Here is a 15,244-nt window from a genome sequence, read left to right on the forward strand (position 1 = left end):
TGCCTATAGCCTAGTCCTAGGCAAGAAGGTCTGATCTGGAAAGGCCATCCCTATGTGCTTGTTCTCCTTCTTGGTAGCACAACAAGAAATTTAGGCTTTTCTCAGCGCTAACCAAGACTTTGAATTGTGCCTGGAAAACATTGACGGGACAGAGTCAGGGTGCGGCTGGGGGTTCATTTTTATTTTTCTTGCAGAAACTGCTCCCTTTGGCAACTCTCCAGAGTCAGCCCTGTGCAAGAAATCTTTTATAAGCAGTTATCCTTTGAGCAGGAATCTGCCTTCAGTCTCTGTTAAAGGGAGAGAAGGGAGTAGCAGCCGGATGTGGGTAACAGCAGGGAAAATTACCACATCAGAAATAACTTTTTGGGACATCCAGGCTGATGACAACAATAAGTTTGGGGCAAGGCAGGGAGCGTGTTGATGAACCAGGAGGGCGTGCAGCGCTCCAAGTTTAAGAGTCACACGCTGTGTTACAAAAGCCTTTGAGTGCAACGTTTGGAGGGATATAAAATGCAGAACCGAATTTCCTGTGGGGGTTTGGGATAGGGCTATTGGCTCAAGAGATGCTCCCCCGCATAAGAACATATTAAGAGCCTGCTGGATCAGGCCAAAGGCATCCTGTTCTCAATGCTGGCTACCCAGGTGCCTCAATGGGAAAACCACAAGCAGGACCTAAGGACAAGAGATCTCTCCTCTCCTCTCCCGTAGTATCCAGAAACTGGCATTGCTGCCTCTGGCTCATGCGCATCCCCAATCCTCTGCTGCTGGCGGTCACTTCCTCCTGTGGCAGTGAGTTCCACCGTTTAAAATCATTTACAGCATAGACTACACCAGCCAGAACATAATGGAACGTCTAGTCCAGGCAGAAGCAAACTCGGCCCTCCAGATGTTTTGGTACTACAACTCCCATCATCCCTAGCTAACAGGACCATGGGCCAGGTATGATGGGAATTGTAGTCCCAAAACATCTGGAGGGCCAAATTTGCCTAAGCCTGGTCTAGTCCGTGGGTGGGCAACCCTTTCCAACCTGATGCTCGCATCCTCTCATGGGTAATCTTCCAGTGATTGGCAGGGCCAGAGTAAAATACAAAACCTCTTCCAATCTGTTTTTCTCCTTACAGGGGGAAAGATACGCATGTCTGAAATGGGGGGGGGGGGTAGTGGAAGAAACCGCTGGCAGGCTAAAGCATTAAGCACTTCCTGCTCCCTCCACAACCACTGGGCTCTCAACTGAACTCCCCCCCCCCCCGCAAAAAAACCCTGTGTTTCAGGTGTGTGTTTCTGTAAGACTGTAGTTAGTTATGCACACCTGCACGTATCATCTGGCTCAGTCCTCGGAAAGCCCCATGGATGTTGCCATCCAAAAACATTTCTAGCTGGGGATTCCCACATGAGCTGGCTGCGCTGTGATTCATCCTGACTCCTTGCCTCTGTTCCTGGCAGTATCAGTTGCATCTCCATATCCCTGGCTGGTTTCATCCATCCTGCGATGCCCTTGGGGAATATCAGCCCTTCTCCTGAGGTCTTGGGCTTTGCGGTTAGAGAGTTGGCAGTCCGCAGGTGCAGAAGCACCTGTGGCCACCTGGCTACCTCAAGGAGACCTCAGAAAGACCACCTGGAGCACTTCTAGAAGGTTCTTACCTTGGCTTTCCCAGAGAACAAGAAGAACAACTTTTCGCTTTTCAGTTAGTTAGTTTCATATTTAAATGCCAACCAAACTGATTTTTTTCCTCCACATTCTCTGGTGTTTTTGACCTGCCTTCCCATCTGTGATTATGATCCTGGCTCATGTTGACTTGACTGGAGAGCTATGGCTCCTTCCAAATCCTCTCACATCCATTGAAGAATCTTCTGTGAGTTCTCATCGCCCACATACACAGGCTTCTTTTGAACCTCCAAGGCAATCCTCTTAAGATCATGGTTGCGTATGACTGCAAAGGAGGGCAACAAAATATGATCAAGGGCTTGGAAAATCAAGCCATATGAGGAATGGTTGAGGGAATTGAGCATATATAGCCTGGAGAAGACTGAGAGGTGATATGATTGTTGTTGTTTAGTTGTTTAGTCGTGTCCGACTCTTCATGACCCCATGGACCAGAGCATGCCAGGCACTCTTGTCTTCCACTGCCTCCCACAGTTTGGTCAAACTCATGCTGGTAGCTTCAAGAACACTATCCAACCATCTCGTCCTCTGTCGCCCCCTTCTCCTTGTGCCTGCCATCTTTCCCAACATCAGGGTCTTTTCCATGGAGTCTTCTCTTCTCAGGAGGTGGCCAATGTATTGGAGCCTCAGCTTCAGGATCTGTCCTTCCAGTGAGCACTCAGGGCTGATTTCCTTCAGAATGGAGAGGTTTGATCTTCTTGCAGTCCATGGGACTCTCAAGAGTCTCCTCCAGCACCAGAATTCAAAAGCATCGATTCTTCGGCGATCAGCCTTCTTTATGGTCCAGCTCTCACTTCCATATGATATGATAGCCATCTTCAAATATCTGAAGGGCTGACACATGGGAGATGGAGAAAGTTCCCTTTCTGCTGCTCTGGGAGGGAGGACCCGATCCAAGGGATTCAAGTTACAAGAAAGGAGAATACAACTAAACATTTGGAAGAACTTTCTGGCAGTGAGAGATGTTCGACAGTGGAATGGACCCCACTGGAAGTTGGTGGACTCTCCTTCCTTGGAGGTTTCTAAACAGAGGTTGGATGGCCATCTGTCATGGATTTGTGATCCCTGCATTCCAGGGGGGGTTGGTCTAGATGACCCCTTGAAGTACTTTCCAAATCTACAGTTCTCTTATTCTCTAGGAGAACTTTAGATCTGCCTTTAATCCCTCAGCCGTGTCTTCTGCCAAAGCGTAGCTATTATGTGGGTGGTATTTTTGCACATCTTCCTGGGAAGTCAGAATTCCAGAGATCTCTGCTACTGACCAGCAGCGTCATGTGTGGCCTTAAGGTAGCCTGAGCCTCCTTTGCGGTCATCTGGAGGGTTGGCGGTCCTTGTTTACCCAGGTGTTATAGGAAGCCGTCCATTTGGTCCCCGATTTGCTCACCCAAATGACTTAGGTATGTGTGTGATAAGTGTTAGGTTTGGCCTCAAGTCATTTCTAAAAGATGGTTTGCCTGCAATTAACAGGTTTTGCCCCATAACTCATTTCCGGGGTTCTTGTTTTTATAATGCTTACCTTCTCGAAAAGTGGTTGTTCTGGTTTTCTTAGGCATTTTGGTTGTGTGTTTTGCTTCTCTGTTTTCCTAAGGAGTCTAAAGCTTAGCTTCAAAGATAGGAAAACTGTTTTAGTTGAGATTCCTGCATTGCAGGGGGGGGGGGCGGTTAGACTAGATGATCCCCAAAGGAAAAGTTCCAACTCTGCGATTTTCAAGGCCGCTCCCATCACAGCTCTAAAAACACAACAACGAGATTTGCACATTCTCACTCTCGTTCCTCAGGTCTGTGGAACATCTGGGATTCAAAAATTGCCATTAGATTGATATCAGTGATGTTTCTTGTGGCACCAGTAGGGGAAAGGCACAATATTGCCATAAGGAGGCGATGGGTGATGATAAATTTAAAATCTGTTCCCTTCCTCCCTCCCTTCTCCTGTTGGATTGCAAATCACTTGGATTAAAATTGCCACAAAAAGATTCGCAGACGTAAGTGGAGGAGAGGTTACATCCATTAAGCCATAACAAGTTGGAGGAACTGCATGCAAGCAATTAACCAAATTAACAGAATCTAATTAACCAAATTAAGAGAATTGCAGGCAGGAAGGCCTTTGCTAACTCCAGCAGGGAAACATCCCTCGGGCTATCTTGGCGCAGGATCAGAGAATTGTAGAGTTGGAAGGGACCCCGTGGGTCATCTAGTCTAACCCGCATAGTGAAACCGTGGAACTCCCTCCCACTGGAGGCAGTGATGGCCCCCAAGTTGGATGGCTTTGAAAGAGGATTGGACACATCCATGGAGGAGGAGAGATCCTGCTCGCTGGTTTCCCACAGGCAACTCTCTGGCCACCGTGAGAAGAGGAAGGCTCCATGGCCTGATCCAGTTGGGCTTTTATTACGTTCTTATGTAGGAATCACAGCTAATGCAGCCACCAGGTGTGGCTCCCCAGTTGAGGACGGGGAAGAAATAACTCCCTCTTTGCTGGCAAACCTCAAAGATGAGCCTGGGAAGGACAACTGCAAAGTCCAGCAGGCATAAGCATGGCCCGATTGCCAAAGGATGCCCTCGACCCAATCGTGCCTCAGTTTACCTGCTGTTTTCCTTCCCGCTTCCTTCCCTGCCCATATTTATGGCCAGCAGTAAGCCGCCATGCCACACAATTGCCTAAACGAAAGGCGACTTTGTCCCTACAGTTTGGGATGGGGAAAAAACCGAGGGACCTTCAGGGCAAGAAGGAATTTCCCCTGAAAAAATTCCTACTTCAGTAGTCTAAGGAAGGGTGGGAAGGTGCTATAAAGCAGAAAGCAAGAGGCAGGAGAGGAGTCAATTTATAAACTGAGTTTTACCCTCCCTCCCCCATTCTCTTTTGGCCTCACGTGGACATCCACCTAACCCCTTCCGTCCAGGAAGAACTCTCCTCTTCTTCAGCTGTGACTCTTGCATTGAAAGGGTTTGGAACAGGTGAACTTGGGGGGGGGGGGGAGTCCCTTCCAACGGTACGCTTCTTTCCGGGGTCAGAGTGAGGTCAAACACACTCCCCCAGCTTAATATCCTATGCACTTTTAAAAAAAAAAATTGTAGAGGGGGGGCTATTGGATTGCTTTTATTTTTTATTATATATGTTTTATTATGTATTCTTTGAACCACCCTGAGACCCCCAGGTATAGGGCGGTATATAAATAATGATAATGATATCAGGAACGACATTGATGGGGTCACAAGCCCCCCTGCTGGCCAAAGGGTGAGGAAGATGGAGGGTATGTGATTTCATTTGCACCCCATCCTTCCTGTAAGGAGGTCTCAGAGCAGCGTACAGAGTGCATGCGGAAACAGACTCCCGCTGGGTTCAGTCTGAGCCGCTGAAATCCTCCAGATCATTGTGCCTTTTCATCTTTGGAAGTGAGCAGCTTAGAGCCAACACCCTAAACAAAAACAAAAAACCACAAACTCAGAGCAAATAAAAAACTTTTTACAAGATGAACCGGATCTTGTGAACCAAACAAGTCCAAACCCCTTTATAGGCAAAGCTGAAGAAGAGGCCAGAGGCAGAATTTTGTTCTCGGAAAGGGTGGTGTCTGGCTTCAAGGAATCCAGATATAAGTTTGGCATTCCCTGCTTTTTAAAAATAATTGTGTGGGACATCGCTCCCCTTACACCACCACCCCCCATAACGTTTGCTCAGAAATTGGCCCCACTGAGTTGAGAGGGACTGAGTACCTTGGCAGGATCACAGCTGTCATTCAAGAGTTCACAGGGGCATGCACCCAAAGGTGGCTGCTATCCCTCTCCCAAAATAACCTCTTGGGTTGCCTGAGTGATGGGGCTGACCAGGTCAAGAGGACCAGTCCCTCAAGCAGCTAGGCCAGTACTTTTCTTAAACTGCAGGAGGGGCTAACAAGCCCCTCTGGTGCTCTCACATGAACTTTCTTAATGAAGAATGGAAGAAGGAGGAAGAGAACTTTTGGCTTTCTCCAGTTCCCTACTGCTGTATTCTGGCAGGAATTTATTCGTCTTAATATGATGGAATTATAGAACGGTAGAGTTGGAAGGTACCCCCAAAGGCCATCTATACCCTCCAGGTGTCTCTCTATTTTCCAGAGATAGTCCTGGAATTACGAAAGCCGTCCTGGTTTCTGATTTGATCCCAGAAGGTCCCTATTTCCCCTGCCTGTGCAGAGTTTGGGCCGAGGGAGTGCGTAGACCCTTTGTAAACAGAGGTCTGAATCTGAGAGAGAGAGAGAGAGAGAATGACTTGCTGCGTATCTTCTGGTGTACTGCTGTTGATATAGTCTGTATCGTTTGCAGGCCTTTCGTCGGCAAACGGTGACTCAGTTTCCCCTTCGTTCTAATGGGAAGGAGGTTGATCCACCTCCATCAGTGATGAGCTCATTGACTTGGAAATTTGTCCTGGCTCCAGTGGCTTCAAAGAGGGTGGCTCCTATCAGAATACAGCCGGTGGCTGCATTCCTAGATTCGCATACCTAGGTGTGAACCCCATTGAATTTAGTGGGGCTTACCTGCACGTCATGTGGATAGGATTGCGCTGTTAAAGGATTAAGCCACTTGCTAAACGAATTCAGAGGCTATTTAAAAATAAATGAAGGATTAACATCGGAAATGTTTTATTTTTGAACCAACCAAAGAATGCAGCACAATGTGAGATCATCACTCCTCAAACTTCAGAGCATGGGAAGTCACCCAAAGATATAAAATTTGGTCTTTTGGACTGTATTATAATTTGGAATGCATTTAATGTGGTTTTTATTGGATCGTTAATATGGAAAACTTAATAAATATTATTTATTTATTTTTTAAAAGGATCGCGCTGTTAAGGTGACTAGCCATCGTCATCACTGGTGTAGTGCCTAAGGGTTAGAATGGCTTAATACACCTCCATGAACACATCACTCACTTATATAAGGTTTTAATAGCTATCCCTTCTGCAAGCATGACTGAGGAGAAGTATCTGTGTAGATACAGCTCCCTCTCTGTGTAATTATTACATGCTTGGGACCTTGGATGCATTCGAAACAAGCACCCTGGTATCGGGAATCTGCCTTCAGAATGCTGAATCAACCTGTGGAGCAAATGGGATGATAAAGGCATCGCGGAGAGAGGCAATGGTATCTCCCCTTTGCTCAAAGATGCTCTCGCCGTCTTGAGCAACACCTGTTGCCCTTGCGCTGTTCCAACATTGGGCAATTGTTCACATCCTGCAGCATTATCCCTCCTGCCTTATCTAATCTCACAGGAGCCGCCTGCCTGAACCTGGTTTCTTATCTGTGCCAGCCTAAAATTGCATCAGGAGGAAAATCCAGGGGATATTTTACTATAGTCAGAAAAGTCTCACCATGGCGTGGCGGCACGATAGGCGGCGATAAATTTAGTCCGGGGGTGGACAGACGGCAGGTCAGGGACTTTGGCTGCGATTCCTGTACTGCAGGTGGTTGGGCTAAATGGCCCGTTGGGTCCCTGCCAACTGCGCAGTTCTATGATTCTACGTCTAGCTGGTTTCCAGCAAGTCTCCTGGTGGTTGCTGAGATTCTTGCAAATCAGGGTGATGGGTTTTGGTGCACCTGCAGACGGGACCTTATAAGCATAGAATCCTAGAATTGTAGAACTGGGAGGGACCAAGGGGGTCATCCCAGGAGGTCCAACCCCCCTTGCAGTGCAATAATCTTTTGCCCAATATGGGTCTCGAAGCCACATCTCTGAGTTGATGCAGGGCTATTTGCCCCATTCTTACGCTATTCTGCAGCATGGCTGCCAGGTGGCCTGAATGGATCAGTGGTCTGACTCATAAGAAGATCCTGTTCTGGACCAGACTAATGGAGCATCTAGGACAGCATCCTGCTTTCGCAGTCGCCACCCAGACCACAAGCAGGATCCGGGCACAGTTATTACTTTATTATTTATTCAATCTCTATATTGCCTTTCCTCCAAGAATAACAGGGCGGGTTACAATATGAAAACACAACAGTGCATACCACGGCAACAAATGAAAACCATAACCCACCACACATCCGGTTTCAAAGGCTGCAGATTCTTTAATTAGCCAAAGGCCTGTGAGAAGAGGAATGTTTTTGCCTGGCACCTAAAGATATGTAATGAAGGCGCCAGGCGAGCCTCCCTGGGGAGAGCATCCCACAAATGGGTGCCACTGCAGAAAAGGCCCCGTTTTGGTGTTGCCACCTTCTGAACCTCCTGCAGAGGAGGCACATGACGAAGGGCCTCAGAGGGTGGTGTCAGGGTCCAGGTTGGTAGTCATATGAGGAGAGGTGGTACTTAAGGAGCCCTCTGCCCTCTTGAGGCTTCTGGCAACGGGTGTTCAGAAGCGTTGCTGCCTCCGAGTGTTGGAGGCAGAGCAATCGCCCATCATGGCTGGTGGCCACCCATAGCTCTGTCCTGCAGGACTTGGCATTAAGTGGTTCCCTGTCTTCTTTTGCAGGTATTCTCCAGGCAACTCGGGCTTTGATGGTGGCCTCCATCCTCTTGGGGCTCATCGCCTTCTCCATCTCCTTAATCGGAATGAAGTGCATGAAATGCATGGAGGACGACCAGGTCCAGAAGATGAGGATGGCCATTATCGGAGGCATCTTCTTCCTGGTTGCAGGTCAGTAGCATCTCTCTCTCCCCTCGGACAGTTGTTTTCTCAAGGGAAAGGGGGAACTGGATGGGGAAGCCACCAGAGGGGAAGACCGCAAGATTGACTCACTGCCTGCCTTTTCTCTCTCATCTCCATCCACAGGATTTGCCGCCCTGGTGGGGACTTCTTGGTATGGAAACGAGGTCGCACGCCAATTCTTCGACATTTACACGCCTGTCAACACCAGGTAAATGCTGCCCTCATGCAACCGTGCTGGGTTAAAGGTGTGGCGATGTCTCTTGTTGGCTTCCGGGACCCAGGTGGCAAAAAGGTGTTGCCCTGGACAACCCATCTAAGCTTGTCTGGATTTGCTGAGCTCCTGTGAACAGGGGGCAATGCTTCTGAGTTCTAGGTGCTGGGAACCGCGGGAGGGGATCATAAGAACATAAGAACAGCTGGCTGGATCAGGCCAATGGCCCCTGTAGTCCAGCATCCTGTTCCCACTGGGGCCAAACAGAAGCCTGTGGGAAACCGGCGAGCAGGATTCAAGCACAAGAGCAACTCTTCCCTCTTGTGGTGTCCAGCAAACTGGGATTCAAAAGCATTTCTGCCTCTGATTGTGGAGGCAGAGCCAAGCCATTGGGGCTATCAGCCACCCAAAGCGCTCTCCTCCATGAATTCTTCTAGTTCTCTTTTAAAGCCATGTTGGTTGGTGAACATCACTGCCTCCTGGGGGAGGGAGTTCCATAGTTTAACTATGGAACGTAACACCGGTCTTGAAAGATCTACATTGGCTCCCAGGACGTTTCCGAGCACAATTCAAAGTGTTGGTGCTGACCTTTAAAGCCCTAAACGGCCTCAAAGGCCCAGTATACCTGAAGGTGCGTCTCCACCCCCATCATTCTGCCCGGACACTGAGGTCCAGTGCCGAGGGCCTTCTGGCGGTTCCCTCATTGCGAGAAGTCAAGTTACAGGGAACCAGGCAGAGGGCCTTCTCGGTGGTGGCGCCCGCCCTGTGGAACGCCCTCCCATCAGATGTCAAAGAGAAAAACTACAGTGGTACCTCGGATTACAGACACGTCAAGTTGCATACTCTTCAGGTTACAGACTCCGCTAACCCAGAAATAGTACCTCGGGTTAAGAACTTTGCTTCAGGATGAGAACAGAAATCGTCCTCCGGTGGCAGCGGGAGGCCCCATTAGCTAAAGTGGTGCTTCAGGTTAAGAACAGTTTCAGGTTAAGAACGGACCTCCGGAACGAATTAAGTACTTAACCCGAGGTACCACTGTACCTAACATTTAGAAGACATCTGAAGGCAGCCCTGTTCAAAGAAGTTTTTAATGTGTGACATTTTAATGTATTTTTAATCTTTGTTGAAAGCCGCCCAGAGTGGCTGGGGAAACCCAGCCAGATGGGCGGGGTACAAATAATAAATGATGATGATGATGATGATGATGATGATGATGATGATGCTCTGTGTAACAACAACAACAATTTATTTACTGTACCCCACCCATCTGACTGGGTTTCCCCAGCCGCTCTGGGAGGCTTCTAAAAAATATAAAAACACCATAAAATGTCAAACATTAAAAGCCTCCTGATATAGGGCTGTCTTCAGATGTCTTCTAAAGTTGTGTAGTTCTTTATCACCTTGACATCTGATGGTAGGGCGTTCCACAGGGCAGGCGCCACCACCGAGAAGGCCCTCTGCCTGGCTCCCTGTAACTTCACTTCTTGAAGTAAGGGAACTGCCAGAAGGCCCTCAGCGCTGGACCTCAGTGTCCAGGCAGAATGATGGGGGTGGAGACACTCCTTCAGGTATACTGGGCTGAGGCCGTTTAGAGAAAAAGAAGTGAAGAAGTCCTTCTTTTTATCTGTCCTGAAACTTCCAACCTTCATCTTCATTGGATGTCCCTGAGTCCTTGTGTTATGAGAGAAGGAGGAAAAGGGACTGTAGGCAGGTCTAGGCAGGCGAAACATTACACTGCAGCCAAGAGGGAGGGACAACCTCCTCTTCCTTTTGTACATCCTGCCTGCCAAAGAGAGTTTTGTGGCTTCGCAACTTGCATCCTGCATGTTAAGATCAATTCATCCTAAACTAAGCGATCCCTTGTGACCCAGTCCGCCTTCCACACCGAAGGGAATGTCTCTTGCCACAAATGCTGGAGCAAGATTTCATACCTCCCCTCATCCATGGCTGATCATTTATGATCACAGTATTAACGCGGATGAATCAGACCAATGCCTTGTAACTGAATCACAACACCTGCCCCTGAACGCTTGCAAGTCTCATCCTGCTTTCAGGACACTTGTGAAAGCCCCGACTGACTATCATACATAGCTGTACATATCCAGTTGTCCCAGACGGATGCCAGGAGACCATGGCACCTCACACAAAACATATGTGGAGTTATGAATAGGAATGTTATTTATTCGTATAGCTGAAGCTGTTCCAAAAAGCCAAAATACACAAAACAAAATAAAACGCATTGCACAGTTAAAATAATTATTTATTATTATTATTATTATTATTATTATTATTATTATTATTATTATTATTATTATTATTTTCAAGTTGAGGTAGAATTTTTTTTAAAAAAATAATTTTTATTAAGTTTTACACTTTTATATTCATCACAATAACATTATCTAAAAAAGAAAAATAAATTCAGTTCTCCAATCCCCCCTCCCACAACTTCCCTCAACTTCCTCGTCTGGTTTATTACACAATAACGTCTCCTGCTTGTTTTATTATATCTTAACATTGCATTCTTTAAGTTAAATATTTTTATATTCTTATCATTTTTATACCTCAACAATTTTCTAAATGCCTCTTATACTTCATTATTTTCTAATTCTTACACCTTACTTTTTATCTTTATTTTGTCAGTTGTAAGTGTTTACTCAAACCCTGCTAGTGAGTCCACTTCCTTACAATGTTTCTGTAAATACAACATAAATGGTTTCCAGTGTTTTTAAAAGTCTCTATTGTCCTTATCTCTAAGTTTTCCAGTTAACTTGGCCATTTCCGCACACTCCATCAGTTTTTCTTGCCATTCTTTGGTTGGTATCTTGTTGTCTTTCCATCTTTGGGCTAGTAATATCCTAGCCGCTGTTGTAGCATACATTTAAAATAATTATTTAAACCAGGCATTCTGTGAGATAAGAGCTCACTCCCCTGAAGAATTTAACTTACCCCTCTAACTTTTCTCCTTAAAATTGTCCCCCTTAAAACAGGCCGCTTTTCCAGAAGTGTAAAGGGAGACCTGTCCCCCAATAAGAAGTTAATCAGATACCCATTTGATCTCTCAACTGAGAGATGTAAACCTTTGACCAAGCCCTTGTAGGTTGGGCAAACCATTAAGAAGTGGGGTGAATCTTCATGCACTGGAAAGGGAAATGCAATTAATGGTTAGCTATTGTTGGTGGTGATTAATTGGTGGTTTTCTTTCCCCCTTCTCCTCTTCTCCCAGATTTGAATTTGGACCCGCTCTCTTCATCGGCTGGGCAGCTGCGGCCCTGACCATCCTGGGAGGGGGCTTCCTGTGCTGCTCCTGCCCTCGCCGCGAAACCACCTACCCACCAAGCCGGCCGTACCCCAAGTGCGCCCCCTCTTCCGGGAAAGATTACGTATAACCCGGAATGGAGACGGAGCAAATTGCCTTGGCATTTAAGAAACCAAAGGGACGCTGACTTCTCGTTGTCCTTCGGAAAGCAGGACGTGTGCCTTCGCCCCCTCGCCCTGCTCTCCCTTGCGTAAAACAAATGCGTATATTTATATCGATGCCATCCATGTGTAGCCATTTCTGCTCCCGCATGGGCAAATTCGTCCCCATCCTTCCGACAGATGAGGAGGCCCCAAACATGTACATAGCTGCTGTGAAATGGCACCAAATGTATCTCCCTTTCCTTGAGGGTGTGAGACAGGCAGCCCCACCACCTTCCCCCAAATATTGTTTGTGTATTCCCTCTTTATTCCCTTTTTATGTTAGGGCACTCAAGCATGGGCCTGCCACCTCATTCTGCTTTTCCTTTGTATATATTTCGATGCTGAAGCGGCAGAAGGGGCACAGGTCTAGCGCAGGAGGCCAGAGGTTTCAAAACCTTGAATGAGGGTCTGCTTGAAGAATCCGTTTGGATGCATGGATGTGTTGGGTTTCTGTTTCTCTCCCCAAACCCCAAACCCTTTGCCAAGGACTAGTTGGGGCCCAGAGTGGCCCCGGTCCTCCTGTTTTTCCTGCATGCACAGAAGTAAGGCAGAAGGCCTCTGGTCAGAGCAGATGACCGTGTTTGAATTCCCCCAAGGTCCTTGGCTAAGGAGACCCCATTCCACAGCTAAGGGTGGACCTAAGGAGTTGGCCTCTGAGATTTTGCTGCCTGAGGGCAAGGGCAAGAAGGGAGCATGGATGCCTCAGGTCCAGGTTTGAGTTACAGAATCATAGCATTGTAGAGTTGGGAGGGACCCTCAAAGGTCATGTTGCCAAACCCCCTGCAATGCTATAGAATTGGCCAGCCTGAAAAATCTCCAATGAAGGAGAGTCCACCACCTTCCATTGTTGAATGGCTCTTAGACTCAGAAAGTCTTTCCTTGTGTAGACGGAATCTCCTTTCTTGTAACTTGAATCCATTGGCTCAGGTCCCCCCCCTCCAGAGCAGCTGAAAAACATAATAATCTTATAAACATCTTATAAACATAATTATCTTCCACGTGAAAAGTCCTTCAGACACTTCCCTGTCTCTCATAAAGCTCCCTGGGTGACCGTGATAAAGACTGAAGATCTGCGTGCGCCTACTGGGGAGTAGACCCCCTTGACACCAGTGGGATTTACTTCCCTTCTCTCTCTATCAAAGCCTGCCTCCTAACCCTCCCCAGTTTGTGATTGTGGTTCAGCCCAAATTTCTCCCCACCTGTATTAATTGGCTAAACTTCAGTGCCTGTGTGTTGGCAGGGTGGGTTGGGTTGGGGGCTTATCTATGAGGATGTTGTATAAAGTGTTGACTGTTTTCAATAAATGTAACCTTTCCCTTTTTTTTAAAGAAACCATGTCTCTGTTTTGCTACTTATTTTTTATATATATACTTGTACCTGAAGAGGGAATAAAGAAAAAGAAATCAAACTTTGTTGGGAAATCACTCTTTGGGTGGCTTCCTCTAGAGTTGCAAAGTAGCCTGACTAGGAAATTAGCCCATGAGCTGTCCTTCCAGTAGATTAGGACAGGAAAAAGGAAGCCTTCTTCACCAGACATGGTACATGGCCAATGGTCATCTACAGGGAACTGCGCTGAGTGCTGCTGCAGCCTAAAATGGTTTATGATCAGATTTGGTTGGACCAGTCCCAGTCCACCAGATCTAGTCAGTGTTTGTTCTAAAACAGGGTGCAGTTTGCAACGAAATGTGGGCCCAGGTGGAAGGAGCTGACCCAACGTTTGAACCTTGGGGGAAAGATAGGCTGAGCCCAAAGTGAGGCCTGGAGGAAGCAGATCAGGAACGGCAGCAGAGGGTCAGAGCAGGGAGCAGAGCTTGTACCTACTCAAAGACCACTGGTCTGGAGAAAAGAGTGGAGTCCAAGACAGGTCCTTCAGAACCCTGGACAGATCTCAGGGAAGAGACACAAGGGCTACTGCAGCCCAGCCAGCATAGCCCACTAATGAGAGTTACCATCCAAAACATCTGGAGGACATCAGATTGCAGTATATACTGCGTCAGCTGCCAACTGAGGACTTTCACAGTTCTTCGGCCTGACTTTCCCACCTTCCAGGAGAGGAGAAATCATTAAAGGGGAAACCCTCTGGTCTGGAGCCTGTCCATCCATGGTCATGTTTTCTGTAGCAATGAGCAGATTTAGCAAGGAAGACAGGGGGATGAGGAAGAGATGCTGGTTCCTTTAAGAACCTCAGAAGATCCTGCTGGATCCGGCCAATGGCCCATCAAGTGCAGCATCCTGTTCTCACAGCAGCCAACTAGATGCCTTAATTAAAATTAAACAAATGGCAGTCCTCAGGTTAAATTGAAAGCGGTTAATGCTCGCCAGGACCAACTGATATTATAAGGACCTGTGAGTGAGCTGGGAAACCTCCTTCGTGCTTGTTCTTATACAAAGAGGAAATGAGTCAAATTGAACCCTGGCCAAAGGCCTGGTGGAACAGTTCTGTCTTGCAGGCCCTGCAAAAAGATGTCAAACCTCGCATGGCCCTGGTCTCTTGTGAGAGAGTGTTCCACCAGGCCGGGGCCATGACTGAAAAGGCCCTGGCTTTGGTCGAGGCCAGTCTGACCTCCCTGGGGCCCGGGATCTTCAGGGTGTTGTTATAACAGACCGTAGGGTCCTCCATGGGACATGCCAGGAGAGGCGGTCTCGTAGGTACGAGGGTCCCTGTGGAGGCAACACATGGCCATCCTGGCTTGTAGCCCCTCCATGAATTTGTCCAATCTATTAAAGCGATCTGAGTTTATAGCTTGGCTCAGGGCTGCAGGCCCCAGAGATCTGAGACTTTTCCTCTCTGCAGCAAGCAATTCCTCCCCCACCTCAACCCCATTTCGAGTTGCAGGGGGTGCTCCTTCTGTTCCTCACCCTCTGCAGTCAGGCTTCTGCCATCATTTCCTGAGCCCCCTCCTGCTGCCACACTGGCAACCGAGCCAACCACCACGGTAGCCAGTTCTGCAATCTGCCCACCACAGCAGACACTTCTGCATTCAGATTTCCAGACAGGGAGAAGTCTAGAAAGCTGCAGAAACAGACTAGAAAGTGGGCAGAGTGTACCTGCTCCCCAGACAGCTCCCTTGCTGCAGACAAAAAGGCCAGAACAATTGGCCAGAAATATCTGCAGACAATTAGCCAGAAATATCTTCCTTATTGAGAAAGTCTCTTGACCTTCTGCTGCCACTTTGCAGCGCTCATGGGAATTTACGAAACGAGTGCCTGATCAGAATGAGATGTTCTAGTCCAGACAAGGCCTGTAGTTCTCCTTTGGTTTGGTCAGCCATGGATGGAATTGGAGCTCTTA

General features: G+C 47.7%; 1 protein-coding gene across 1 annotated transcript in view; it reads left to right on the forward strand.

Moving 5' to 3' along the window:
• The window catches only part of CLDN1 (claudin 1), a 28,487-nt gene extending 15,127 nt beyond the window's left edge, over positions 1–13,360 (forward strand). The window contains exons 2-4 of the mRNA XM_028731830.2: positions 8,106–8,270; positions 8,406–8,490; positions 11,717–13,360. Of these exons, the coding sequence (XP_028587663.1) occupies positions 8,106–8,270; positions 8,406–8,490; positions 11,717–11,879 (413 nt within the window). The 3' untranslated portion in view covers positions 11,880–13,360. The remainder of the gene's footprint in view (positions 1–8,105; positions 8,271–8,405; positions 8,491–11,716) is intronic.
• The last annotated feature ends 1,884 nt before the right edge of the window (positions 13,361–15,244 follow it).

The sequence above is a fragment of the Podarcis muralis genome, chromosome 6, assembly GCF_964188315.1.
Source record: "Podarcis muralis chromosome 6, rPodMur119.hap1.1, whole genome shotgun sequence".
Lineage (NCBI taxonomy): Eukaryota > Metazoa > Chordata > Lepidosauria > Squamata > Lacertidae > Podarcis > Podarcis muralis.